The 26556-nt window shown below is 52.4% G+C and overlaps 2 protein-coding genes and 1 long non-coding RNA gene across 23 annotated transcripts in view; 1 reads left to right on the top strand and 2 right to left on the bottom strand.

Moving 5' to 3' along the window:
- Positions 1-400: 400 nt before the first annotated feature.
- Positions 401-16155, bottom strand: LOC110353449 (uncharacterized). The gene is made up of 4 exons (XR_011805129.1): positions 16020-16155; positions 8981-9044; positions 8802-8884; positions 401-7771 (listed from the first exon to the last, which is right to left on the bottom strand). It is a non-coding gene; the product is annotated as an uncharacterized lncRNA (long non-coding RNA).
- Positions 11979-18859, top strand: TCP11 (t-complex 11). 3 transcript variants are annotated; one of them, XM_027445037.3, is made up of 9 exons: positions 11979-12227; positions 12532-12664; positions 13427-13547; positions 14246-14466; positions 14818-14954; positions 15647-15846; positions 16146-16330; positions 16807-16970; positions 18447-18859. In XM_027445037.3, the coding sequence occupies exons 1-9, from the start codon at positions 12122-12124 to the stop codon at positions 18683-18685; spliced, it is 1506 nt and encodes a 501-aa protein (XP_027300838.3). In that variant the 5' UTR covers positions 11979-12121; the 3' UTR covers positions 18686-18859. The 3 variants fall into 3 exon arrangements, with proteins under 3 accessions (XP_027300838.3, XP_027300840.3, XP_071884682.1); XM_027445039.3 differs by lacking the exon at positions 18447-18859 and having other exon boundaries at positions 11982-12227; positions 16146-16190; positions 16807-16947; XM_072028581.1 differs by lacking the exons at positions 11979-12227; positions 13427-13547.
- A 1227-nt stretch (positions 18860-20086) lies between these two features.
- The window catches only part of ANKS1A (ankyrin repeat and sterile alpha motif domain containing 1A), a 105900-nt gene continuing 99430 nt past the window's right edge, over positions 20087-26556 (bottom strand). For 12 of the 19 annotated variants that reach the window (XM_027445034.3, XM_072028563.1, XM_027445035.3 and 9 more), the window contains one exon: positions 20087-26310. In XM_027445034.3, the coding sequence (XP_027300835.3) occupies positions 26191-26310 (120 nt within the window). In that variant the 3' untranslated portion in view covers positions 20087-26190. The remainder of the gene's footprint in view (positions 26311-26556) is intronic. The other 7 variants (XM_072028566.1, XM_072028571.1, XM_072028568.1 and 4 more) reach the window with 2 other exon arrangements.

Below are 26556 nucleotides of genomic sequence, written 5' to 3'. Positions count from 1 at the left end.
CCACTGCTGTCTTGCAGTGGAAAGGAGAGGGGGGTCCTCAGCTGGATGGGAACATGCTGAGGAATCCCTGGGTCTGTGCTTGCCATACAAAAATGCCTAACCCTCGGATCACTGCCGTGGGCATGCAGGGACCCACACGGGAGCCGACCCCTTCCAAAAGAGCGAGGAGACCACCGCCGGCTGGAGGACAGACGCCCAGACGTGGACAAGAAATGCAGTGGAGCACAGCGTGCACCTACGTGACCTGTCCCAACACCTCGCTGCATTGTGTCACCCCAGTAATGCCAACCCTTCCCGGCCCCACTGGGCTTCAGGACAGCCTGGGGAGGTGCAGGGATACAGAAATTATTATTAAAACTGTAAAAAAAAAAAAAAAAAAAAAAAGTGTTATACATAGAAATCCCAGTGCATCCGGAGAGGAGCGCGACGCACCAGCAGGAATGTGCTGTCCTGCTGGGCTGCTGGAAGGGGCTCCCGGCTCTCCTGCCAGCCCCAGCCCGGCCTTTGCAGCCTCTGAGCCGCTTTGCACCGTGTGGCTTTGCTCCGTGTTCCTGCTCAGATGTCCCAAACCCGCAGCAAGGTCCCCTCGGCAGTCCATGCTGCGGGCTCTTTGGGACAGGGGCTGTGCCTCCGTGGGAAGGGGCTCTCCAACCGAGGTCCCTGCAAGCCAAGGTGCCGTGACCTCCCGAGGGATCTGCCGAAAGCCAGAGGGATCTCCTGCAGCTTGCTGTCATGAGACCGAGCCAAAATGGAAACCCCGAATCCCCTCACCCAGCCGCACCTTGGGGCCGGCCGTGTTCGCATCCCACCCCGCGATCTTTTATCATCGTAACCAGAGGAAAACTAAACCCTCCTTTTTCTTTTTTTTTTCTAACCTGTCTTCTAAATCTGGCGACCGATCTCAAGGCACGAGGGACAAGACCTTCAGCTATGTTGATTTATAACCGAGCTTCTAAATTACAGGTTTACGCATTAGTATAAACACCCATAAACCAGCCCTAAATACACAGTGCCGTATGTAATCAAAACGCCAAAACACCGGGCGGCCACGTGATGGCACGGGGGGGGGAAAGCAAGCTCCTTGCTCCTGTTGGGGCTGGGACCGGCTGAGAGCTCCCAGTTAAACCAGTACGGTGCACTGGGGGTGGATCTTGCCTCTTACGGCACATCCTTAGCTGCTGGTAGCACCACTCATGCCCTGCGCCTGGCTCATCCCATGCAGAAGGGCTGCAGAGCACCATCGTTGGGATGGGCTGCTGATGTCAAGAAAATCCCTTAAAAGTTGGTTTTCTTCCCCAAACTGTGCCACCCGGTTCCCAGGGCTGGAAGAGCAGAAGGTGGGGGTCCCAGCACGCATCCTGCACCGCCACGGGTCTGCATGTGCCGCGGTGCCCCTCGGCACGGAGGAGCCGTCCCCTTCCCGGCGCAGATGGCGAAAATCAGGCGGACGGAGCTTCCCCGGATCACACAGGGAGGCTGGAGGAAGGGCCATGAATCACGCTTAAATCGCCTGAAAGACAGCCCGGTGCTTCGGCCCTGGTGGCTCCTCACCAGCTCCTGCCGCTGCCGTGCGGGGTTGGCACGGATCCGGCCCCGGGAGCCCCTCTCCAAAACCCTTCAGAGGCAACGGGGATGGAGAGCCCAGCCACCGTGTGCCCGTGCGTGTGCACGTGTGTGTGTGTGTGTGTGTCGGGAAGGGGAGGAGGTGGCAGCACTCTCCTCCCCGCTGCCTCCACTCCCCGTGGAGCACTTCTGGGCAAAACCCATTTGCTCCGGCTTCATGTAGGGCCAGCAGATTCGGCCCATTGTGCTGCGGCGCTGAAGAGCCGGCGAGGAATTGTCGACCATGCTGAAGCGGTTACATGGGGAGTAATGAAAATTTACTGCACCCTGCTCGGGTCTCCAGCCAAGAAATAAAAGCAAAAGATCACAACAGGCATTTTTTTAATTTGAGGCAAAATTAAAAAAAGAAAGGATCCGCACTTAGAAAATAACAACCACATCCACAGATCAAAGCAGCTGTTCTCCTCTCATTCTGGGTTTTAAGAGGTTTCTGCAGCTACAGGGATGTTTACACAGGGAGAGAGATACATACATTGTGCTGTCTTGATGCTGCCTCTCCCCCCTTCATCTGGCAAAACATTCCCTGGGAGGCAATATGAGGTCATTCTTAGACCCTGCGTTGTTTTCCTCAAGCTGCAAGCCTTCGGGGCAAGAGGCAATTCATTTCCCATTAGCAAACACACATTTGCACTTGGAACCCTCCCATGCACATCTTGACAGGGAGCTCGGGGCCGGACCGGGACCGGTGCTCACCAGCTCATCGTGGCACTCCCGGGGGGACTTCCAGCACCCCAGGGCTGTCGGGGGGGGTCACTGGCTCCGGCAGAGCCCCGAGGACGGGACACAAAACTGGGGGGCAGGCTGGCATCTTCTGGACACCAGCCTCAATGTTCCTGTGGCTTCCACCACTTTTAGCGCAAGAGGGGCTGGATGGCTCCGGGGAGCACTAATGGGCTGTAAAAATCTTGTTCTGCTCCGTCTCGTTGGCTCGAGCCCATTTTGGAGCAGGGCTGAGCCCCGCTGCAGAGCCCGAGCAGGGATGGAGGCTGTGGGAAGGCGCCGGGGCTGATGCTCCCCTCGCCTCCCTGTATCCCCATGGTGGTGCTTCAGCACTGCCTGGGCATATTCGCACGGCGTTGGGGCCAAAAGGGATTTCTGAGGCTGTGCAAGAAGCAACGGGCACAAAAGTCCCATTATGGATCTCGGAGCTTGCAGAACCAGCTCCGGAATCGGACAGGAGGAAGAAGAAGAGGCCAAGGGGTTAAGCCACTGTGCTGAGAACCAGGAGATTGCCTTCTCCCCCCATCCATGAGGACCACGGGCACCCTGCCGCTGTTGCCCCCAGCAGGACCCCTCCTGCCCGCCGGGTGCTCAATAACGCCGCTCGTGCACCCCGCAAGTCTGCGCTGCCACGACTTGGCTCGAGGAAGCAGCAGCCGAGACATTTCGATGCCCCGGCGAGGGGTGCGGTCCCAAACTGGGAACAGAATGGGCTATTTTTAAAAACAGCGAGGAAAACACTGCATTCCCAGTAAGAAGCCAACAGCCCGGGCTCGAGAGGCTCAGCCCATCCCCACGGCGAGCTCCCCGGGCACATCTCTGCTTTCCTCAACCTGCAATTTGATGGAGATGCCTCCAAGGGGGGCGAAAAGTGCCGGGTCGTGCTAAATGACTGCCTGCCACGCTGTGACACCTTTTTTCCAGCGTCGCAGGGCTTCCCAAACCTGCGGGCGGAGAAAAGCCCGTGTTTGTAATTCCCACTTTGCAGCGGGAGAAGCTGCCACAGGCGGAGGTGAGGTGACTTTACCCGGCGTCACCGGGAAGGTCGCTGGCAGCGCCAGGAATAGCCCCGTTCCCAGCTAACCACTAACCACACTTAGCCCAGAATAAGGGTCCCTTTTTCCAGCTCGAATTTATAACAGCTTTCTAAGTGACATAAGCCCTTACAGAAATAGGCAGGCTTTTCTTCCAGAATAATTACTGGGAAATCGCACTCCGGCGCACGGGGGGGTGTAATTACACCCGAGCGGCTGCTGCTGGTGGCTCGCACCCCGCGCTGCCGGCAGCTCCCCGCAGCTCGTACCTTGTCCTGCTTTTCCATCAGCATGTGTACACCAACTGGCAGCTCGTCAGGATGTGGGTGGAGAAGGAAGGGGCTTCGGGCAGCAAGGAAAGCAACTCGTCGCTCTTTGAAGCTTTGTTAATCATCCTTCCCCTAGAAGACACTCACACAACGCATCTCCCGGCCACCGACGGCAGAACTCAGCAGTGCCTGCTTCGGGCTCAGCCCAGGCGCTGCTGCGGAGCAGGTGGTTGCTTTTAAAGGCATTTTTAGGTCCCACGCATGTAAAATCAAGCTCGGGGTTCGGGTTCTGCTGGAGTGAGGCCTGAAATGCATTTCTGACCCAGGTCGTTAGAACACACCGTGCTTAACGCCCCCAGAAATAATGGATTAGCGTTTATCAGGTGTCCATGTGTCCGTATGGCCACCCAGAGCACTACCTGCCAAGAACGGGGCTCGTGGCTCCGCCGAGCGTTACCCCAGGGGCTGGTGAGAAGGCAAGGGGTTAACTCGGCACTGGTGACACCACTTTAACTCCAGGACCCAGACGCGTGCGTTTAAAAGTAGCACTTCTCTCCTTAAAATAGTTTATGGATCTTACTCGGGGATAAATCCAACGCCCCCGAGCAGAAGGAGACCTATTAATTCCTGAGTTTTTTCACACTGTAGTAAAGCAGCGATTTTATGTGCCCGAGTTGTGTAAGATGTCAGTCATTTTCCCACTTGCATTTCCATATACAATTTAACAAGGCATTAGTTTATTTCCAGAAGCCCCAGCCAGCCCTGAGCCAACTGCGTCAATATTTTGTTGCTTACACAAATGCCACCATTAGAGTCAACAGCGCGTTTTGGGGGAGGATTTTTTTTTTTCTTCTTTTCCTTTTTTTTTTTAAAAGCAGGGTTCCTCCGCGCTGATGTACGTATAGCTCTTAAAATACCCCGGTAACACGAGCCTTTCAGGGCGGCTTACCTGGGTGCAGAGGCGCCGCTTTCAAGGCTTGAAGAACGCTCCTGGAGGGCGCTGACCTGACCAAAGGCATTCGCTAATTAATTCATTCTTCCAAGAGACTTAACTGCCTCTTGCCTTCGGAAACCCGAGGCAAACCCGAGCCAAATCCCAAGCCTGTCGGAAAACACGGAGAGACCCTTCCTGGCTGCACAGGACGTCAGAGCTGGGAGCCTTTGGCCGCTCTGAGCCCGCTGCAGCGCCTTGGCTCCCGGCCCCCGGTGCCAGCGGCGCGGAGCCAGCAGCGTGCCAAGCCACGGTGGCCGCTTTGCCGCGTCCCACTCCGGTCCTCGGAGCTGCTGTCGGGATAAAGGAGGGAAGCAGAGCCTGGGTGTCGGGTCGGGGAGTCCTCACCTTTCTTAGCTGAGTCCTACAAAGCTGGTTTTTGGGGTTTCTCCTACGCTGCGGCATCTGGGCGCCGGGGCACGGCTGAGGGATGCTCCTGCAGCTCGCGCTGTCCTGTTGTCTTTGGCACGCTGTGCCGAAAACCCTCAGAGGTTTTCCTGGTGTGGTGTGAGCACAGCACAACGGGCTCGTCCCCCTGCCCCAGCCCCGCTGCCTCCCTGCGGACACAGCCCCCGAGTCCCAGGGCTCTTGGGATCACCCCAAGCACCTCTCTGCATCCTTACCGGCTCTTACAACCCCAAAAGCTGGGTGTTTCCACCAAAACCCCTGCCCATTACCCTCCAGCCCTGCACACGGCTGAGATTTCTGAGCAAATCCCGATTCGAAATCCCCCTGAGCCCCCCAAAGCTGGGGGACAAGAGGAAATCAAAGAACAAGTTTCCCCAGCACCGGCAGCCGGGAAAGCCCTGCAGGATCCCCTCTGTGATCCCGCACCAGGGCAGCCTTGCCGGAGAACAGAGCGGCCTTAGTGTGTCAACAAGCCCTAAACACCCGAGGGCAGCTGGAAGTGAGATGCCATTATTATTTTTTTAATTTAAAACTAACTTCTTAACCTACAGGAAAGTAAACGTTCTTCTCGGATGGCCAAGAAAACCACGCTGGGATTTTCCAAATGGCTATGACTGACTGTTTATGAGCAGAGGCTTCCAAACGCAGAAATAAATGGCTCGCTCTCAGCAGGTTTTCCTTTCTATATTTACCCTCACCTGAAATGAACATTATTGCACACTGCAACGTTTATTCCCTCTGATCAGGGGAGCGGGCGAAGAAACTAACCAGCCGCAACACGTCAAATAAATTGTTAATCTGCTGTTTGCACTGGGGCCGGGGGAGGAGGGAGTCCCCAGGTTTTGGGCAGCGCCCAGGTCTCGCTTACAACTTCCATCCCCGCTCCGCGGGAGCGCCGAGCTTCGCCTGCGGCTGCCTGGAGCTGGGGCCGGATCCTTCCCGGCGCCGATCCGTCGCTCCCCAGCCCTCCCCGCAGCACCCAAGCACCCTCGGTCCGTGCACGGGTGGCTGCAGGAAGGGTTGCTCGCCCCCTTGCATGGGAGGAACCCGGCTCCGAGGTGCGAGGACTCGCTCGAGGGTGCACGAGAAGCCTTCTGCAAGGCAAAAAAGCGCACGCAAATCCCAGGGAAGCACACAGATACGAAATGATCCTCTCTGAAGCTTTGTAGTTCCCTCCCCTGAGCCCCAGTTTCCCCGCAGGGCGTTTCTCTGCTTGTTCTCAGGGTGGGAAGTTCCTACAGACACGCAGGGGTGATCCATGAGCTGATGGGTCCAAATGGCCATAAATACCTAAAAAGTCCTTCCCCAGGAGAGGCTGTCAGGGCTGAGCCTTTGCAAACCGAATCCTAAGGCGATGCTGGCCGCTCAGCTGTAAAATCTCTCCTAATCCCAGCTCCCAGGAGAGGAGAGGACGCGGAGATCAATCACCAGGACGTCGTCCCCATCACATGGCGCCCTCAGTCACGCTCGCGCCCACCAAAATCGCCAAATCTGGGCTTGACCTCCCATTTACCTTGGATCTTTCTCAGTAATCGGGCCAGCAGCTGCACGCCAGCCCAAAAGGGGTTCACACAGCCCCGGAGAGACCGGGGGAACTCCTCAGCTCCCCAGTTATGGGGTTGCCCAAAGACAGCCCTCGAAGGCAGCCCCTGGATTTGGGAACAGCCGTGTTTGGTTCACAAGGCTCACACGCACTCAACACAAAATGGGACCTTGCCTTTTTTTGTTTTTTATTTTTTCCCAGCTCAAACTTTTCACTTTTGGAAAAGTCTTTTCGTGTCGGGATGGCTTAGCAAGCCTTTCCCCAGCCAACCACTCCGAGAGCATTTGCGTTAATCCAGATTAACTAACATGAAGCAATTTAGATAAACCGCATTAAGCCGAAACACCTTTGAACTTTTTTTTTGGGGTGGGGGGATTGAAATCCCTGCCCGAGCTCTGTGTGTGGTTTGGGCCTCCCCACGCCGCGGCACCACCGGAGCTGAGCTCTCCATGAGCACGAATGGAGTCAAGTCAGCAAACACAAAGATTTCCCAAGGGCACCGAGCCAGCAGCACCGGTGTTTTGCCAACAGAGCCCAAAACTGTGTCCAGGAGCATCCAACGGGGCAAAAGAGCACAGAGAGCGGCTCCTCGGCACCATCACAGGCTGAGGACGTGACCACGAGCCAAACCCCTGCAAGCCTCAGTTTACCCAGTGCCGACCCATCCCCTGGGCACGCGGTGACGGGATCGGCTGGCCACACGCTGAGATCAGCCGCTGGCCACAAGAGGCCGGGCTGGGCGGGCAATGGTTTGCTGAAGGTGGCCAAATCCCACCGCCTGGCCACGTGCGCCATGACCGAGGTGGCCACGGGCAGCCCGGGTGCATGGGATGTCTCACGGAGACGGGCACGCTCTGGGTTAGGAGCAGGGAATTAATAGCTGCTGAAGTCACCGGGGAAACATGTAGCACACCATGGGGCACGTCCACGCTGAAAGAGAGGAGGAAACTCGCCGACCCAGCCGGCTCCCAAATTGCCACCAGTGGCTACGGCAGCCCCAACACCAAGACCAGAACCGTGCAGCCCAGCGTTTCCATCCCCTCACCTGGACAAGACGGGCACTAATGCTTCATCTGCTTGCCGGGGAGCTGCAAGCTCCTCGGGATCCAACCTCCCGGCCGCATATTTGCACCAGCATCCAGCACGGAAACAATCCTGACCTTGTCTGGTGCACCGGGAGCTCCTGCAAAAATAGCTTTCCTGGCTCGTGGGGCAGAGGAAAACTCCCCTCTTCCCCAGCTCCCCTCTCCACACCCTCCAAAGACACCTGCTCAGGCTCTCTGCCCTCCACCCTGCTCATTCTCCTTTTGGAAGGAGGATTTCTGGCAGAGCCAAAGCTGCAGCACGCAGGCTCCAAATTCCCCCATTTTCTGGGGCTGCAATGCCAGCCGGGCTTCACGTCCCCCGTTCGGACGGGGTTTGCTTTTCTGTAAACAGAGCTGCAGCCCTGCTCGCGGCGCTCACAGCTCGGCGCTGTGCTCGCTGAGCTCCGCTCCCAGGTGATTTGGATCAGGATACACCAGGAAGTTTGCTTTCGGCCGCCCCAGTCGGCGCGTGGGCGTGTAAACAGTGACCGACTTCACTGCAGGTTCGCCTCCTTTAAATGGGGACTTTCACGTTCGTCAGACTTGAGAAAACAACGCCATCTTTTAAACAAAAAACCCATTTCCCCTTCCATTGGCTGTGCCCGCCACCGAAGGCATTTCTGTTTGAACAAGCGGGCCCTTCCCTCCCGCTGCGCCCAGCGAAGCCGTGCTGCCGGTGTGGATGCTCCCACGTGGAGATTTCGCAGCCCCTGGGACGTGGAGGGGCAGCCAGAGCGATGCTGCTCCCTCTGCTCCTGCCGGGTGGGCGCATTTTTGGCAAGCCAGCCTGGCTTTGCCCTCCTGGGGGAGTTGCTTGAATCAGGGCAAGGGAGCGGTGCCTGGGTTCATCGGCACCGTCGTGCTGCTGATACAGGCAGGTTTGCAGCACAGACGGGTGCTTTCCGATGTGAATGTGGGGGTTACAAGTCTCTGAGGCTATAAAAGGGCAAATTGGAAATATCCCCGTGGAGGTTGCTGCCCGACACTCGAGCGCTCACCCTGAAAGACTCAAAAATCCCCGTTTCCCCCGTCGGAATTCCACCTAAATGGCTTGGATGAAATAAATTAGATTAATCTAATCAGGGAGATGGATGAAGCTCATTAAAATGGTAGATTAAAAAAACCTACCCCACTTATTACCAATGCTCCCGAGGTCCTCTGCCTTTGCGGCAAGTTATAGCCACCCAGGAACTGGATTCCCTTGCAGAAATCTGCAGGAAAGGCATTAAAAATACATTCAGCTATTACAGTTCTTCATGTCACCAGTCCCTGGGGAAAGGAAATGAATGCAGGGCAAATGCACATACATTTAAATACACAACTGCCTCCTCTGGGACCAGGATTTATAGGCTGGGAGATCTGGGCCCTGCTCTGAAATGGAGAGATGAGAGCAAATTGAAGGCACCAGCGGGCTGTGCTCTTTTATTCTCTGACACAAACACCACCTCCCCGCCCTCGGCTTCCTCACACAAAGCTGAAGATCAGAAAGGGGCAGAAGCAGGAGCTGGCATCGCATGGAGCTGCACGGGGGGCACAAGGGGAAATTCCTGAGCAGGATTTGGCCCCGACTGGCCCCACGATGAGCTTTACTGGGTGTATTTCTCACAACCAGCGGCCTTCCTGCCCACGAGCTGCCTGCCAGCTCCTTCCTGGGGCTCTGAGCAGAAAATCCACCCCAAAATCCTCCTCGTGCCCCTTCATGGCTGCTCTTTGGGATGAACCCACTGGATTGATGCTCCTGAACGTGCAAACACGATGTTTGCACCGCATGCAGGGGCCCCATTGTTTTCACTCCCCTCGCCTTCTCCTCCTGCTGTTGAACTTTCCAGGCCGGAGCCACCAACCGTGCATGAACTGCACGTGCTATTTTGGGAGAGTTCTCCAATAATTATCAGCTCAGGCGAGGCGAGCAGACGGCCCTGCTTCTGCCTGGGGTCAGCCTGCTGTGCCACGACGCGCGTTATCTGCGGCGAGTCCACCCTTGGAAAAACAGACAAATGCAAAAAAAATAAAATTAAAAAATCCCGAGGCTGCCTGCCTGCAGAGTGCACAGCAAGCAGTGCTATGGCCTGTGCTGCTGGCCTGCAGGGCCCTCGATTCGGGAGGGAGAAAATCCCCCCCCCCCAAGGCCGTGCTGACCTGGCAAACCCCACATGCCAGACGAGCTCTGGGGTGCTTTGAGCAAGAGGAAAGAGCTGTCCGCACGTCGGGGTTTTCCCAGCTCCTTTCTCAGCAGCATCCACCCCCAAGCCAAGGGCCGGTCGCCATCTGATGTAACTGCGGCGCTGCCCGAGCCAAGCACTTTTCCCTTATTGCTTTTTGATGGGATGATTTTTACAGCTCCCCGGGGGCCTGAGGAAATCACCGAGGGTTTCAGGAGATGGCTCTGACACAACCGTGTGCTGCAGATGCACAGTGGGACAGCCAGGGGCTCAGGCTATGGCGAGCCTCCCCGGCACGCGGTTGTTTACAGAAACGAAACGGGTTTCAACTCATCGGCTGAGCTGCATTAATCACGCTCCTGGCCTGCTGCAAACCCACGGCAACAGGGGCAGCTCCAACCACCTTTAAAACCCACCCAGGACATTTCCCTTTGCAACTGCACGGGGCTAAGAGAGCTGCAGCATCGTTCGCGCAGCCCAGCTGCGAAGCTGTAACTAATTACATGCGGTAATTGGGCTGTCCGTCCCCACATGGCGTGCCAGCGCTGAGCCTTTCATCCTCTGCAGTTCTCCAGCCACAGCACCCAGACATCTTAGGCGTTTCAGAGCCTTTGGAGGGCTGAGCTGTTTCAGGAGGGGCGGATCAAGGCCCCAGCTCCCGGAGGGGCCACTTCTTGTGCTCATCCCACACACACGTGGGGCCGGGCACTGGGCACCCCAAGACCTCCCAGCCCCTGCCCCATGGCCCTGCAGTGCTCTGTGACCCCCCAGCTCCACAGTGGGTGCCGCAGGTGCCTGCTGTGGGCGTTAGAGGATGCTGAGGAAATGGGAAGGTGCTGGGAGGAGAGAGGCAGATGTTTCATGACAGCACAAACAGCCCGGGCTGGGCATTTTGCCCCCCAGATTTAATTCCAGTGCTGGCCAGGTCAAGGAGGGGTTATAGCAGGAGGGTACACAGACAGAGGGTCGCCTACCAGAGAGAAAACTGATAAAAATAAATGATAAAAGTTAGGTGGAGGGACACTGCAGCTGTTGCAACCTCCAGCCCTAGAGTTGGCTTTTTGGCTTTATTCCCTCTGACAGCTCTAAGGTTAATACCCCGGCAGTTGACAGCCACTAAGCCACGACTTTAGGTATAAAAACAATCAGCCCATGACTCCCCCAACCTTCGGACGGCGGAGAAATTCCTGCCATTCCACAGAGGGCAAGGGGAGCCGGGCATGGCGACTGCCTTTTGTTCTGCTGCGGCCCGGCCCGTCCTGCACAGCCCTCCTGAGGCGTTCACACGGAATTTAGCCCAAAAACGGGGCTGGGGCCAGACGGGAAGGGCCACAGCAGCACCGCCTTTGGTGTGGGACACGGCGCCTTGACGGCATGGCAGGGACGTGGCGGTGAGGGGTGACAATGTGCTTTGTGCTTTGCTTATGTTTTACTCGAAGTGCCACACACCATGGAGGGCAGCTGACGGATGAAGGAGCAGCCTTCGGCCTCACCACACCCGGGCAGCAAATGGCGGCTCCCAGCTCTCAGCTGGGTTTTTGGAGGTGCCGAGCCCACAGAGCCGCCAGCAGCACAGCTCCACCGCCTCTCCTGGGCCGTGAGGTGTGCTGAGCCTAAACGAACACCTCCCTTCGCCTTCACAGCCCTTCTCCGGGCAGGACGCCCCCCGCCCCACCACAGCCCTCCCGCTCTTCGCGCCCACCCTCCTCATCCTCCTGTCTGCCATGAGGCCCCTGAGCTTTGTGCCTCCTCCTCCTCCCCCCCCCCCGCAGGTTCGGAATGGGACAGCCCCGCCGCGCTGCCTCGGCTCGGCGCCTGGAGCGTTCCATCGCGCACACAGTGGGGGGTGACGGGCAGCCCTCCGCCCGGACGGTGCGCTGCGGAGCGGCCCATCGGGCGCCACCATGGGGGAGCGCTGGGGGCTCGGGCGCTCGGTCAGGGAGCCTCACCCGCTCAGCGCCCACCAGCGGGGCCCCACGGAACGGATTCCACTTTGGGTGCCTGCGGGGGCTGGCACCCAGGGGTGGGCGCGGGATGGGCGGGGGGAATGGGCGAAAGCGCTGAGCCGGTTCCTCCCCTCCCGCCTCGCGTTGGTTTCGTCCCGTTTGAAGGGGCGGCGGGCGCGGGCCGCGCCGCGCCTCAGTCCAACGGCGGCCCCGTGAGGGGAGGAGGGCGGCGGGGCAGGGGGCAGGGCTCCGGCGCCCCTTTTACCACCTCAGCGCCCCTTTTACCACCCTGGAGCCCCTTTTTCCACCCCGGCGCCCCCTTCCCGGCCCTGGCAGCACCATGCCCAAGCCCAGCCCCGGCGACGAGCGGCCCCCGCGGCCGGCAGGCGCTGAGGCAGCGGCCGGGCGGCCCCGGGACTGCGGCGAGGAAAGGCCGCGGGTACCCGGTACGGGCCCGGAGCCGCCGGCACCTCAGCGGCGAGCTGCGGGACATCGCCAAAACGGGGGGTCTCGGGGCTGAGGGGAGCCGCTGTGAGGGTTTGCGATGCCGAGCAGCGGTCAGCAGGGGTCAGCCTGCTATCGACCAGCGAGCTCACAGCGTCCTCCAGCAGCAAAGTGCCCTTGCAAAGCCCATTCCTCCCCTAAAACACAAATTACCCCTCTTTTTCCCTCAGTTTTTAAACCTTCTTCTCGCAGGAGGCTGCTGAGCCGTCCTCCTCACGGTCTTTATTTTCTGCTGCTTGCCTACAGCCAGCCCTCCACAGGACCTGTCCGTGAGCGAGCTGCAGGAAGTCTCTGACGAGATGTACAAACTGACCCTCGCGCATGAAATCGTGCTGAATGGTGACTTCAAACTGCAAATGGGCAACTTCTCCCCATTCAGGTGCATATAAATACGTATACCTGAATGTATAGACACCACATATATATATATATATATATATATATATGTTCAGGCTAGGCTTCTTTCTGTCACATTACAGAAAAGATGTGAGAACACGGAAAGGAGGTTAGGTTCTGACTATAGAAGTAAAAAGAAAAGAGTTCCTGAAGCAACAAATAAAAAAGGGGGGGGGGGGGGAACTGTGTTGTTTTATTTATTCGTTGCTTCACGATTTACTAAGAAGTTCTTAAATACAGCGAATGTCAGATGTGACTCACTAACACTGAAAGAATTAGAGGCTTCGGCTGCGTGAGCTGCAGCTTTGACAAGAACAAAGCAGAATTTTCACTGAACAGCTCTGAGGTGTCTGCTCGTTAGTTAAAGATCTGTTTAAGCTGCTGACATCCTCTCCTTCATTGCATCAGCGCTAGCTAGAAAAATATTCTCTTGATCTTCTCTGAGGACATATAAGAGTTTCTGTGAAAAATACTATGCTCTTTTTATCCCATAGTTAAGAAGGGCTAAGTGCGTTTTATGAGCAGGGTTGAGAGGATAGAGTCCTGTTTTAGATGAATGGGACATTTAATCTGAGAGAGATTTTCATGAGGTGTATCGCTGCCAGTTTGGAGGAAAGACTAGGAGAAGAAAACGTCAAAAGACCTAAACTACAATGAAAGCAGAGAGGAATGGCCCCATCATACTGAGAAGTTGTGTTTATCTGATGCTAAGATAAACCCCCTGCTTCCCTCTCTTCTTTCTTAGCCTGGAAAACAGAGTGAAGGAGACATTGCACAAAGCTTTCTGGGACAACCTGAAAGAACAGATCTCTGCCAGCCCCCCCAACTACACTCAGGCAATCCAGCTGCTGCAGGAGATAAAGGAGGTCAGCTGATCCTGGCACAGGGAAGACCTTAGAATTAGTCTTCCCTTAATCATCACCCCACCCCTTAAATCCAAATATTCCCATGTGAACATGTGTAAGAGGCAAAAACAAGCTCCATATAGTTTATAGGGAGACATAAGTTACACAACTGCACCTTATAAAACCTGTCTGAGAGGGAAACTCATTCTCTGGTTTCAGGTCTTTAAAAAACGCTCTACCAAAGCAATGGAAAGCCTGTTGAGCTGTTGGTTTTAGTAACAGCCATTCCAGGTATAGCATCTGACAACCAAAAACTGCAATTCTCTGTACAAAGACACCCTTAGCTATATGATGAACTAACTGTACCTACTGTGTAAGTGTACAGCGTGGTCCTCAAGAACATTGTTTAGAGCTAAAAGACAACAGTTCTTAGCGGAGCATGAAGCTGTGTATAGTTCTTCAGTCCACATTTTCCCATTAGATTCCAGGCAGGTAACTCCCTTCTTTTGTGCATGGTGATAAAGGAGATTTTGCAATCTGCAAAACAGTAGCCAGACACCCTGCAGTGAGTCATTAGAGACAAACATTCCCTTAACGCAACGTGTGCCCCACAATTTGTGTACTGAGTCTCAATTCAAGGCCAACCTTGATTCCTGTTGAGCAATTCCGAAGATCTATTGTGGTTTTGGATTAAAAATTAGCGTTACTTCTTTGGGCAGGCTCTGCTGTCATTGCTGCTGCCACGACACAACCGATTGCAAAGCCGAATTGAAGAGGCCCTTGACATGGAGTTAATTAGACAAGAGGCTGAGCACGGGGTTCTGGACATCTGTGGCCTCACCACATACATCCTTGACACGATGGCAATGCTGTGTGCACCCGTTCGAGATGAGGAAGTGCAAGGACTGCAAAGCCTCACAGACCCAGCTCAGCTTTTCAGGTGGGCGATGCTCCCTCTGTCTTGGGCTATGCAGACCAGCAGAACCCTCAACGTTAAAACACTGGGTTAAGCGGAAACTGCCCTGGAATTACTTTCATTTTTTGGTTTTGGTTCTTTTTCAGGGTAGTTACACTCGTGTTGCCCAGTTGCTCCTAGATAATAGAACAATCTTCAGTGAAGTAAATCCAATTTTTCTAGTAATTTTTAGGGAACTCCAATTATACTGAAAAGCCTTTTGTCAGAATACCGAGTAAAGAATTTCTGAGTTTCCCTTTCTTAGCATTCTAAACTGACCCACAACTTTCACTTTTACTAACGTATTAACCTTTCAATTCACCGTGTCTCATCCAGGGAGATTTTCCGGGTGTTGGACCTGATGAAAATGGATATGCTGAATTTTAGCATCCAGAGCCTCCGCCCCCACTTGCGGGACCATTCCATCCAGTACGAACGGAAGAAATTCCAGGAACTCTTAGACAAGCTTCCCAGTAAGTCAGTGGGGACGGGAGACGAGACCTATTACTTCTGTGGGAGATAATGAAGCACCAGAAAGGACCTTGAATATTCTAAAGCTGATGCTTTCATCACATGCTCAGTAAAAGAAAAGAGAAATGCCTCTAAAAGCTGAAGGACCCCTGGGTCCCTTTCTCAGCCTCTTCTCTACCATATGCTGCAGAAAAGAAGTCAGTGTGCTTCAGTTTCTGCATGCATAAGATGGGCCTAATAGCTGCCTCATGAGTGACTGTAAGAGCTCGCAAGTTTTAAGTGTTTTGAGACCCCCAGAGGAATCAGCAAAATGGCATTAGCAGGTGTATTTAAATGAAAAGCTGGCATTTGGTGCAGGCATCCCTTCTGTGCTAGGCTGTAGAATATTTCTCTCTGGCTGCCTCTCTCATTTATAAGGCTTAATTAGAGGTGCTATTCAAAGACTGAAACCCTCTCTACAGCATAAAGTCCTCCAGATACCAGTGTCAGGAGGCCTAACCCTGTGCCCTGCCAACAGGACATTAATTTTTGAAAATTAGAGAAGGTGCAAAACCCCCCACCACCCCAGGACCCAGCATATGCCCTGGCATTGTGGATGTGCATCCCCTTCAGCTGGAACATCACATAGCCACTTCTTACTCAGTTAGTTTAACCTATTTTTTTTTTTTTTTTTTTTTTTAAAACCCTGTTGCAGACAGCCTGGATCACACCACAGAGTGGCTGCGCGAAGCAGCAGCAGAAGTGTCTGCATCCCTTTCAGAGTCACAGCCCCACTCTGCAGCCTTACAGGGGGCAGTCGGTGGTAGCCCAGCTCTGCCAAGTCTCACGGCTGTGCTAAATCAAGGATACATGAACCTGCTCTGCTGGGAGCCTGGACAAAAGGAATACCCTGAGGTAGGATGAGGGCTGGGACACCCTTACAGCATAAAGATATACAAAATGAAAAAGTGTATAGGTTCTGTGTCTTTTATAGAAAGAACTGGCAAGAGTCTCTGTCCCCTTTACACGAGTCATTGTACGGGGTTTATTCCCCGTGAGAAACAAGTTGGACTTTCCACAAAACTAACCTTCTCTGCTGCCTCCCTCCACGCAGCTTCATGGGGCTGGTACAGTCCAGTTCCGTGGCTTGAGAGCTGCTCAGTCATCACAGCCATTGTCTCTGCACCCACAGGCTGACTGGTTTCTGTTCACAGACACTGCTTATGGACCAGGCCCGGCTGCAGGAAGTCCGAGCGCAGGTGAATCAGCTTGCCACCACAGCTGCAGTCCTGCTAGTGACCAGCAGCACGTGTGGAAGTGCCTTATTTGGCTCACCTGGGTTTGTAGCTAGGCTGAAACTGGTAACAAAGGTCCTCTTGGAAGGGCTGTCTTGTACCAGGTGGGTTATTTACATTTTCTTTTCCAGAAGAAGAGTGTGTAGGTACTGGTTGGGTGCGGGACAAGCAGCAGGAACCTCCTTTGGCAGCAGAAGGGGATCTGAGATCCAAATGGCAGCCAGGTCCACTGCAAGGAGCGGGGGAAGCCAGCCTGTGTATTTAGCTGGGTGTCAGCTCCCCAGGGCAACTGTCCCTTCTTGGTTAAAGGGAGCAGGCAGGAGTGCTGAGCCCCGTGTCACAGGAGCCAGCCTCAGGGCAGCTACCTGCCTGCCGAAGAGCAGAAGAAGGGAAGTGTGGCTCACTTGCAGCAGGCACCAGAGCTGTGGCCGAGTGGGGTTTGTCAGATGCTGCTCTCTGCCTGTGATAACACCCAAAGGGCACATGGAGAGACTTCCCCGCTTGCTGTGTGCCTGAGACCCCTTCCCCAGCAAATGTGCCCAATGGTTGGAGTGCAGGTGTATACCTTTGTGTGATTTAGGTGTGAAGAAGCTTTGCAAGACATCAGCGATCAGGTGCTGCAGGAAGTCAGCAGGGCGCTCTCGCAGCTGGGTTACCCTGCTCTTACCAGTGACAGATGTGCTTCCCTGAAAGGCCAGATAAAAAGCATCGCAGACAAGAGCAACACAGTCTGGCATGTCATTGGTGAGTCTCTGAGCTCGTGTTTCCCTCAGCAATGAAGAGGCTTTCATAAAAGGTTTAGGCTTATAACCCTGCAGGACAGGTACTAGCAAAGGAACTCCCTGCATTGTGTAGAACTACTGCAGGGTCAAGAAGCTAGGTTTAGAAACTGCCCTGATTTTCCTATTTCACCCTGAAAGACTCCCAAACAGTAATTGCTTTGAAAATCTCTTAAATCCTACCATCCTTGCTAAAAGCTAAACAGGCCTAAGTGCAAGGTCTGTTACTAGGTGGTGTTGCAATCTTCAGGCTAGTGTGTAGAGTGAGGGCTTAATCACTGGCTCTAGTAAAGCACCACGCTAAGATCTTTAAATAATATTTATCCCTAGGGAGTGCACTGCCTGGTATTCAGCTAACCAGCTGCCCTATAATGCTGCTCCATCAAAATATTTATTCAAATGTCTTGGATAAGAGCTGATTATTTTGACCTTTTATTAGACTCTGAACGCTACTAGCTCCCCATCAGATTGCAGTGCCACGGGCAGCTCGTACACTGCAGGAAAGATTACTTCCACATGGAAGACAAGCTTTTATCAGCTATGAAAATAAGGTGAGGCTCTTCCTGCCCAGTGCTGCATTCACTTAAGTATCCTTCTCAGCCCACAAAGATTCTATCACACTATTTGGATTTATTCCTTCCATGTCAGAGCAGCCTATTTTGTTCTGAAGTAATTTGGAAGGCTGAATTAATAGCCTAACCCAGCCTTGCTGGGCAGCGTGTGATGGCAGTGACTCACTGATGGCGTGGCGTTAGAAGCTGCAGAGCCAGACAGCCTTCCCCTCTCCACTTCTAAAAAGCAGTGTCTTGTCTGTGCTCTTTGTCACTCTCAGCGCTTTCCAAATACATACTTGAAACAGCAACATCCAAGGCAGTCGGGTAGATGAGCCTCAGCTCTGTGTCCCTCAGAGAGGCTGCTTGAATAATTTCAGTTTTAAAATGCTGCTGTGGCAGGCTAGATAAATTCTGGGCTCTGAAGTTCTATATTCCTTTGTGCTTCTAAGATGCGTGACAGTTCTGGGCAAAAATTTAGAGTGGACAAAAAGCCTGTATTGTTGAACTGCTCCACTTCAGTGTAAGCATTGCCAAATCCATCAAACCTAACGTCCTGCAGCCCAGTATCCCTGGTAAAGCCATTGTTAAAAGCAACAACCCAGGACAAAGTGAAAACAGGGAGTGTACACCTAATACTCAAGTACTCTCCTAGCATCAGGTAGCTTCACCTTGGTTCCTGTGCTGGCTGCTGTCTCATCTGCTTAGTGTTTGGAAGAAGACCACACTAATCCAATATGTCCCAAGTCCATCTAGAGCTCGTCTGCACCACCCTGAAACAACGCAGCTGTCCTTGGATCTGCTCTCGACTGCACAAGGAATCCTTTCTCTCAAAGGCTTGCTTGCTGTACAAAGGTTGATTTTTGTTCTCCTGCTTTTGCTCCCTACAGAGCAGCGGATTCATTTGTTCCTCAGCCGTTTTATTTCCCCTGATGGATGGAATTCTCAAAAAGATTTTCCAAAGGGTCTTGATGCCATCCAGGAAGAGCTGCAGGAAGTTGGGCGCAGGTTTAGAAGCGTGATCCACCACAACAGGCAGGTGTTTGGCCCTTTCTACTTGGGAATTCTCAAGAAAGTGCTTTTCCCAGAGGCAGAACCAGAATCAGATGCAGGAACAGATTCCTTCTGATCATCTTTATTATGTACCACACAGGAGGGCAGGGGTGGAACACATTCTCCAGCAGTTTCTCAAATCATGCTTCAGCTTGTAAAACTCAATCAGATAAACCCATCTGGGCCGCCACAGCTACTGGGAAGTGACTCTTAGCGTGTCAATAGCTGAATAAACCTCTCAACTACAAAAGGGAATGCTTTTTTTTTTTTTTTTCACCCTCCCCCCCCCAAAAAAAAAAGCCACTATTTAGCAGGGAAGGAAATGAAGGTTATAAAACTGCAATGCAGTTGTTTGTTTGTTTGTTTTTAATTCAAGGTGTTAATTCTGTTGTGGGCCTGTAGCCTACTTTGTCAAAATGTTAGTCACAGCCCAGGGACGCAGTTTGGATTTGATAAAGCCACATGGTATTTAAGATCATTAAAACTGCTCAATATATTTCAGAGTTAGCTTGAAAACCTGTCTTACTGAATTATTAGAAATGGAGCATGTGGTATAAATTTAGCAGCCCCCAATGAATTTAGTATTTTACATCAGCCAGATTTCACTTGACACAAAAATCTGAACTTTCACCTGTATTTAAATGTCTGGATTTCTTGCTCTAATTTTATGTAAAGAAAACATCCTACTTGGTATGCCAAAAATCTTTGCAGGTTAAATACTACATGCAATGGCTGCCTGAACTGTTAGAATTGTTATATGAATTAATTGCTGCTGTGCTGCAGCAGAACACTGATGTTAGTGTTTATCATCAGTAAGTTAGGGTCCTGACAGTCCTCCCTCAGTGGATCAGTCCTTGCAGGTGTTCATGGAAAGGGGTAAAAATCAGCCTTGCCCACAATTATGTGGACAACAAAGAGGTTGGAGACCATCGTGTTACAGGTAGGTGTATCTTTAGCAGAGCACATGGATGTGCTTTTACGCATAAATTAGTCTCAAAATAATTCAGTATTCAGGATCAATACTGAATCAATCCCAGTCATATGGTGATCAGTATGATTAACTGCAAAACGAGCGACTTCAACCAAAGTGATTTGCACCACCAACACCCCACATCCTGCGTGCCACGCACCTCAGGACAGCACAAACCCTGCACTGCGGCCAAGGACTTGCACCAGGCCTGCTCCCAGCAGAGCAGCAGCCCGTCCTTTGCTTCTACGAGAGCAGCAAATCATCTCTGCACACTGCTTGACACTGCTGATGGTCTCTTGTTCCTTGGATTTACAAAGCAAAGCAACACAGGTACAGCACCAGGCTGAACTAATCACACCTCTCAGCTGCCCACCCTCACCCCTTTCTCTTACCTGCTTCGGCTGCACAGGTTGCATCTGTGAGATGAGGACAAGAACAGCATTGCTTGCACAGATGAACAGGAAACTTCTGCACAACGCGTATGTCGCAGTGATAACAGGGCGAACGTGTGTCTAAGTTTGTTTATTAATTCAGTCTGTTCTAAGTTGTACAATTATGAAAACAACAAAACGACTGCTGGAAGCCCAGGAATATTTACAATCTCGCCTTGTTGTAGTGAGGTCAGTCTATGTTGTTGCACAGATTGGTTATGTTTGGTACCACAAGATGTTGAAAATTCAGACAAATTTGAACAGATTAACAATTGTATATACAGAAAATAAAAGGAAATTCAAGTATCAAAATACAGACAGATTAAATAACATTTGTATTACAAATCAGTCCCACTGCCATACATCACAATTAGCAAAAATGTCTACATTGCAAACTGAACTTGACTGTTCTCTGCCCTGTTAGGGAATCTCAGGTTATTCTTCCACGGGTAAGAAAAGTGAACTAGATCTACTTGGTAAGAGCAGCACATTTACTTCCTTTTGAAAAAAAAATAAAAATGCAGTAATGCCAATAGGAGACCTACAAGGGAGACTTTTTGCAACAAGACAGTGTTGCAAACACTGTGCTTGCTCTAAAATAAAGATCTGATTGCATGAAAATGATGCAAGCAGAAGAAAGCCAGGAAAAATTCTGCTACTAGAAACTTCTGAAGTGGGGTGGTATGAGCATTAAAGCAACTGAACCCACATCAGCTGGGCACAGAACGAGTTGGTTGGAGGTACTATTTGGCATCTGGTCTGTGTCTCACAGCAGCCTTGTGAAGGCATGAACTTTTCGCTACAGGTACATCCTGGAAGGTGCCCTACCTCCTCCCTAGGAGGGAGGCAGGCATGTACCCCTTAAGAGTTGCATAATTTTTATCTTCTAAAAAGAACAATTCCAAAGAAAGCTCAAAACCAGCTACGGTTAGGTGGTTTTGTTTGTTTGTTTTTGTAAATACAAAACTAAAAAGGAAAAAGCAACTTTGATTTAGAAAAAAAAATCATCCACTCCTTTATAAAAAAAAAAATAGTCTTAGTTAAAAAAACATCTTAGCAAACGTCTTTGTTTGAGTTCTCAGCCTGGACTCATGCCGTGTACAAATCAAAGCCTGTAAACTACAATCTGTTCTCGAAAAGGGGAACAAAACCTGGGGCAGCACCACCTTTTCCCAGGCAGGCAGTACAGCAAATGCATTTTAATTCAGTCATATTCAGCACCAGAAATTTGGGGCACTTTCCTCCGGGTACCATGAAATCCTGTATGGAGGAAGAGCCAAAATACTGCGTAATGGATGCGTTAAACAAATTACTAGGAGTCAGTGACTGGCATGGTCCAGAATCAGTCTCCAGCATGCAAGTACCTCAAAACCCACTGAAATTAAAGGGGAAGATGCACTGCCAAAACAATTGCTTTGTCTATTAAGTGAGAAAGAGCATCTGGCTAAAGAACTGTTGGATCACTAAAGACAACCATGGAATTATACACAGGACTGGAAAGGACCACCAGGGTCACCAATTCCAGCCCCCTGAAGATTGGAGTCTTCATCACCACGTCACCTCCAAGCCAACCTTCAAAAAGCTCATGCATCAAAAAAAGAAAGGTGTCCCTCCTCCCAAGCAGAGGTTCAATTTGCAATCTCTCCAAAAAGACTTGTTGCCAACACACCAAATATTTACACTTACACCAGTATGAATTGCAACATACGCATAACAAGGAATGTTAGGTTTCCTAAATTCATCAACTTAAAAAAAAAAAATCTCCACTTTCCCCTCCTAATCATTTACAGGTCTATGCCCTTGGGATTATGGTTCACTTCTCTCCTTTCTTACTGGCTGGAGAGACTAAATGAAATCCTGACATACAGCAGCAACTGGAGTTAAACAGAAATTATTAGGGCATATCATTCTAGTAAAGCAGCAGGGTACCACATCCCCAACCATTACAATGCCTGTCGAGATTGTAACAAATGTGCTGCGCTACGTTTTTGCATCTGAAGGATTAAAAATCACAACTGTTTTAACAGCTCTCCCCCGAGAGGAACAGTACTGTGAAAACACATCAGTCACAGCCAAAACTACTGTTAAATACTCCGGTAATTCAAAGAAAAATCAGCACACAGCACACCTTCAAGATGGCAGTGTTTGGGGATACAGAACTTCGAATGGGGCCAAGCCATCCTCGGGTTGATATGATTTATCCTCGGGTATGGACTGTTTCAGTGTAATGCCCAAAATTTAACTCCTTTTTTTTTGTTCATCTTCCAAAAACTGTTGCACTAATTAAATAATGAGCTAGTATCAAAAAAGTGCTAAATCACAATTGAATAAGCTTAAAAAAAATCCAACCCTTCAGGGCATAACTGCATTTAAAAACAAGACAGGTGCACAAGAGGCTGGAGTCGCCTCCAGGTATTCAGTGCGTAAATGGGAAGAAATTGTGTCCTTGCCATAGAAATGTCAAGTATTGCAATGCAACAGTTCTCTGTAGGGGAAGCGAGCTTTGTACCATTGGTAATACTTGGCCACAACCACTCGGAGGTGAAAGATCCTTTGCAGACTCTTTTCCTTAACTTATCTCCATCCGCTATAAAAGCACGGAATGGCTTGGAAAGCAAAGGATGCAGACTTACCCTGCAAGGCTTCTCACACTGGAGGAAGTTATTTCCAAGAATTTGGCATTTCTCTACTGTTCACCCAGAATTGAAGCAATTTTCAGTACCATTAGAGATGCGCACACCACTCCCACTGCTAAGACTTTCTATTGTACTCCTTGCCGGACTGCGTGGATTCTCAGTAAATAAAGATAATTTTTTTTCCCTCACCAAAAAAACCTGCAGTGCTACATTTAAACCGCGAACTGGATTTACTCTGTATCATTTCACATGTAAAAAAAAGAAACGGGTCGAAAGAAGTTTTTTTTTTTTTCCTCAGCCTAGGAAACGTGACATCGCTCTCGGCCTCGGAAGTCTCAACTTTTCCTTTGCTAGAAATGGAGAGCTGCTTTTCTCAGCTGGAGGCTGGGATCCCTTTCCCCCTCTGCTTTGGGAGCCCTCACTGAGCAGCCATGCACCCACTCCGAGGCAGACACCAGTGCCAGATGGAGATGATCTTCGTGTCAGCAGGCCACTGCTTCTTAGGTCTCTGCCCCGTTACTACATTTCCGTGGTAGGAGACAGCTGCCCGGAGATCAGCTTTTCAGAGGCAAACAGAAAGGAAGATAATGGAATGAATGATTTCCGAGTCATACACAAACGAGTGCCGGGAAAGGCGAGGCGTACAGCCAGGAGATGAGACACAGCCGTGAGGGTTAGGGACACAGAGGAAGCTTTGTAGTGCGGGCAGGGCCGCCTGCGATTCCAGCTGGGTTTGGACGGCCACCCTCAGAAAGGCACATGCACTAGCGGCCCCGTTTCGGGAGGAACCTGCTGCTCCCAGCTCAATGCAGGGGGAGATGCAAGAGCTCAGACCCTCTGAAAGCAGGAATAGGTGCGGGCGACTGTACGGTAAATGCTTACACTTAGAAGCTACACTGCCATTGCTATCGGTTCTGTTCCTCTCTGAAGGATACCAAACCCTCAGGGCACTCGTACAGCTCGGAAAGCTGCTGGGAATCAAGCCCCAGACCAAGCTCTCGGAGCACCTCTGACGCTGCAATGTTCTGCTGGCCACAGTGCTCCGGCTCGTGGGACAGCACCACAGTGCTTTGGGCAACTCCAGCGCCACCTCTGCTTCAGACCCATAGGCAGAGGAACCACTGGGTCTACGTTAAGGGCTTCATAACACAGGAAATACGTCTGCTTTCCTTTTCTTGCTTCAAGACAATCCCCTGAGTCCTCTCACTGGGATGCTTACCAGCCTGGCCCTAATTTTGAAGTCAGTTTGCCACTCAGTGCCATTAAGCCACAAAGGACTCCACTGATCAAACTCATTCCCAGGAAAATGGCTAAATAAAGATGTTGAAACATCGGATTTCACCACAAGTCTGGGGAAACAGAAGCAGCGAGGCAGAAGCTCTAAAACCCCAGTAAAACTCAGGCGAGCTCGTTCTGTCCCCTAAAGAATGGCTGGAAATAACCCAGGGCTGCTGTTCTGACCATTCACTGATCATGAGGGGAGATTTGGGGTAAGCTCCAAAAGCTCTTTCGGAACCAGGGCGCTGCTGGAGCCCCGCGTGCTCTCTGCCCACGTAACCCGCGGTGCCCACGCAGCCACGGCACGCGGGTGAGCGGGCGTCTGCCGCCCACCTTCAGGTCTCTAACACAGGCTCACTGTCACCACCAGCCCCTCACACCTGGGCTGCGAGGAGATTTTTTTAGACCCCTGCACAAAGGTGAATGTCAGCGAGCTACGGCCCTGGCCACACCGCCCCCCCTGCCCAGCCTCCCCCCGGGAAGGGTGCGGGAAGGGTGCGCGGCCGCTGCCCGCGGGGGGCTGAGCAGGGCCCAAGCCGGGGCTTCGCTGCGAGGCCCGGACGGCCTCCGTCGGGAGAGCGAAGCTGAGCGCAAGGGGTTTGCTGCCACTGTGTGGAAGTTGCGGCGCCTTTCACTACGGGGCCCCGCAACAGCTCTGTAAACGGAGCGAGCCTCACACCCTGAGAGGTAGGTAAGTGCATTCCCAGCCTGAAAACAGGGACACCGAGGTAAAGAGAGGCTACGTTGCTTGGACATGCGGCAACTTAATGAGTAGAAGTTAATGAGAAGCTGGAGTCCTGCTTCCAGCCCCGTCTCGCCATCAGGTCACCCTCCTCCTCCTCAGTTTCATCTCAGAGAGCTTTGCAAATGCAAGCGAGGGAACTGGGGGCAGGTCTGTGACAGCTTGCTCGGGTGCTCACGGGGGATGTGAACTGTTCTGCAGCCCCAGCTCCGCTCCAACCTGTGCCAAGTGCCCCGCAGCCTCGTGCAAACGATTCCCAGCCTGGGATTAAAAGTGGCTTCTACTGAGATACACAGAAATGGGGACACGCTCCCAGAGGAAAACACGCAGTTGAGAAGCAGCCAGCACAGGCTGAGGTGCCCACTGACACGGGGCCATTTCCAAATGAAATCCTTGCTCCCAAGGATGAAAGGCGACAGATGTTTCAAGATCCCTATAGCCCTCATCGTGCAACATTTTGTAGACTGAAAATAAGCTTTGGGTCAGCAGCAGACTGATTTCAATCACATCTCTCCCTTCGGCAAAAAAGGAAAACTGCAGGGAGCGTGCTGAACGCAGCACAGCTCCGCCTGCGTTACCAGACCTCTGCCAGCGCAGTGTCCAGCCCCTCTCAAACACCTTTCCTCCCCAACGCGGGGCTAACAACACGTGCCTTTCAGTGCTTTACCTCTTCACCATCTTTACAAGTGAGAACTACACCCATAGGTCACGAGAAGTCTGTCTGGTGAGTGTAAACACAAGGGCTACGGGGGAAAATCCTACCAGGGACTGAAATGCATGCAGCCGAAAAGCTCCCGCGGGCGCTCGCTGGGGGCCACCGCGCCGGATCTCCGGGAAGGGTCAGAGCTCACAGTGGGAACGATCACACCCGGCCCAAACCTGCGCTCCCCTCAGAGCAGTTTCTCTGCTCCAGGCTTCGAGGAGAGAGATTGTGGGCAGGGACCCCGTGAGGAAATCTAGTGACCGTGTTATTTGCAGACAGCATCACAGTGGTTAGTGTCGGTTCGAATGACAGGTAAGAGGAGGGGTGAGTTCACCAGAACAGGATGCAGCCGTGGCTCAGTCGGGAAATAGAGGATCTAGGAGGAGGGAGTGCGTGCACCGCAGAGACAGGAGGTCTCCATCAGTCCAAGGATAAGAAGGTGAAATAGAAAAAAGGCCTGGGGAGCGTCACGTTGCCCCAGGGATTCACAGTGCCAGAGCGAGGGGAAAGACGTGAAAACGGCAGGCGGCTTCCTGGATCCACAGCTCCGACTGCCCCAGCCTGCGCCCCTCTGCACCTCCCACCTCACGGACATCTAACAGCGTGTTACCCTTGTTTCCGAGTAAGGAGAATTCACAGTGTTCAGTAGTGATCAGGTACAAAAGCCGTTTAAGTCTACAGTCTCTTAAGTGCTGCTGCCTTTGACGTAGTGCCTACGCGGGGCTCAGTGCGAGCAGCTGGAGGAAGAGGGAGTTTAGAACAGCAGACAGATCAGATCGCAAAGGCACGGTTAGACTAGGTGGACACAGGGGTTGTTTGCTTTAGAAGATAGTGGTCTCATACTTAGTGCTGAGGGTCCGCTTGGAGTCCTGTTTGGGGTCCACGACCCAGGAGACACTGGCATGAGACTGGGAGTCTTGGTCCACTTCAGGGGGCTCCAGCTGGAAATGAAGGAGAGAAAGAGAGCGTTAGGGCATCGCGCCTCCGGGAGCCCGAGACTGGGACAGAACAAGTGGGCACTCAACGCGTGGAGAGGCTGCTGCTCTGCCCAACACCTATCCCCAAAATGCCGTGTGCAGGGAAGCAGCTCTCACTGCGGAGGCATTTGAGCCCTTCACAGCTAAAACATTTCTAAGCACATCATTCTCAGCCCAGCACCCTGAGATGACTTCCTGAGCTAGGCCTGC

Source organism: Anas platyrhynchos, chromosome 27 (genome assembly GCF_047663525.1).
Source record: "Anas platyrhynchos isolate ZD024472 breed Pekin duck chromosome 27, IASCAAS_PekinDuck_T2T, whole genome shotgun sequence".
Classification (NCBI taxonomy): domain Eukaryota; kingdom Metazoa; phylum Chordata; class Aves; order Anseriformes; family Anatidae; genus Anas; species Anas platyrhynchos.
Note: the sequence above shows the minus strand (reverse complement) of the source record. Positions and strands in the feature narration are given on the sequence as shown.

Bases quoted from the DNA above. Each gene is read 5' to 3' on its own strand.
- TCP11 (XM_027445037.3), top strand. From the start codon at position 12,122: ATGCCCAAGCCCAGCCCCGGCGACGAGCGGCCCCCGCGGCCGGCAGGC. The intron at 13,548-14,245 runs GTCAGCTGATCC...TTCTTTGGGCAG, and splicing joins TGCTGCAGGAGATAAAGGAG to GCTCTGCTGTCATTGCTGCT. The intron at 15,847-16,145 runs GTAGGATGAGGG...TTCTGTTCACAG, and splicing joins GACAAAAGGAATACCCTGAG to ACACTGCTTATGGACCAGGC.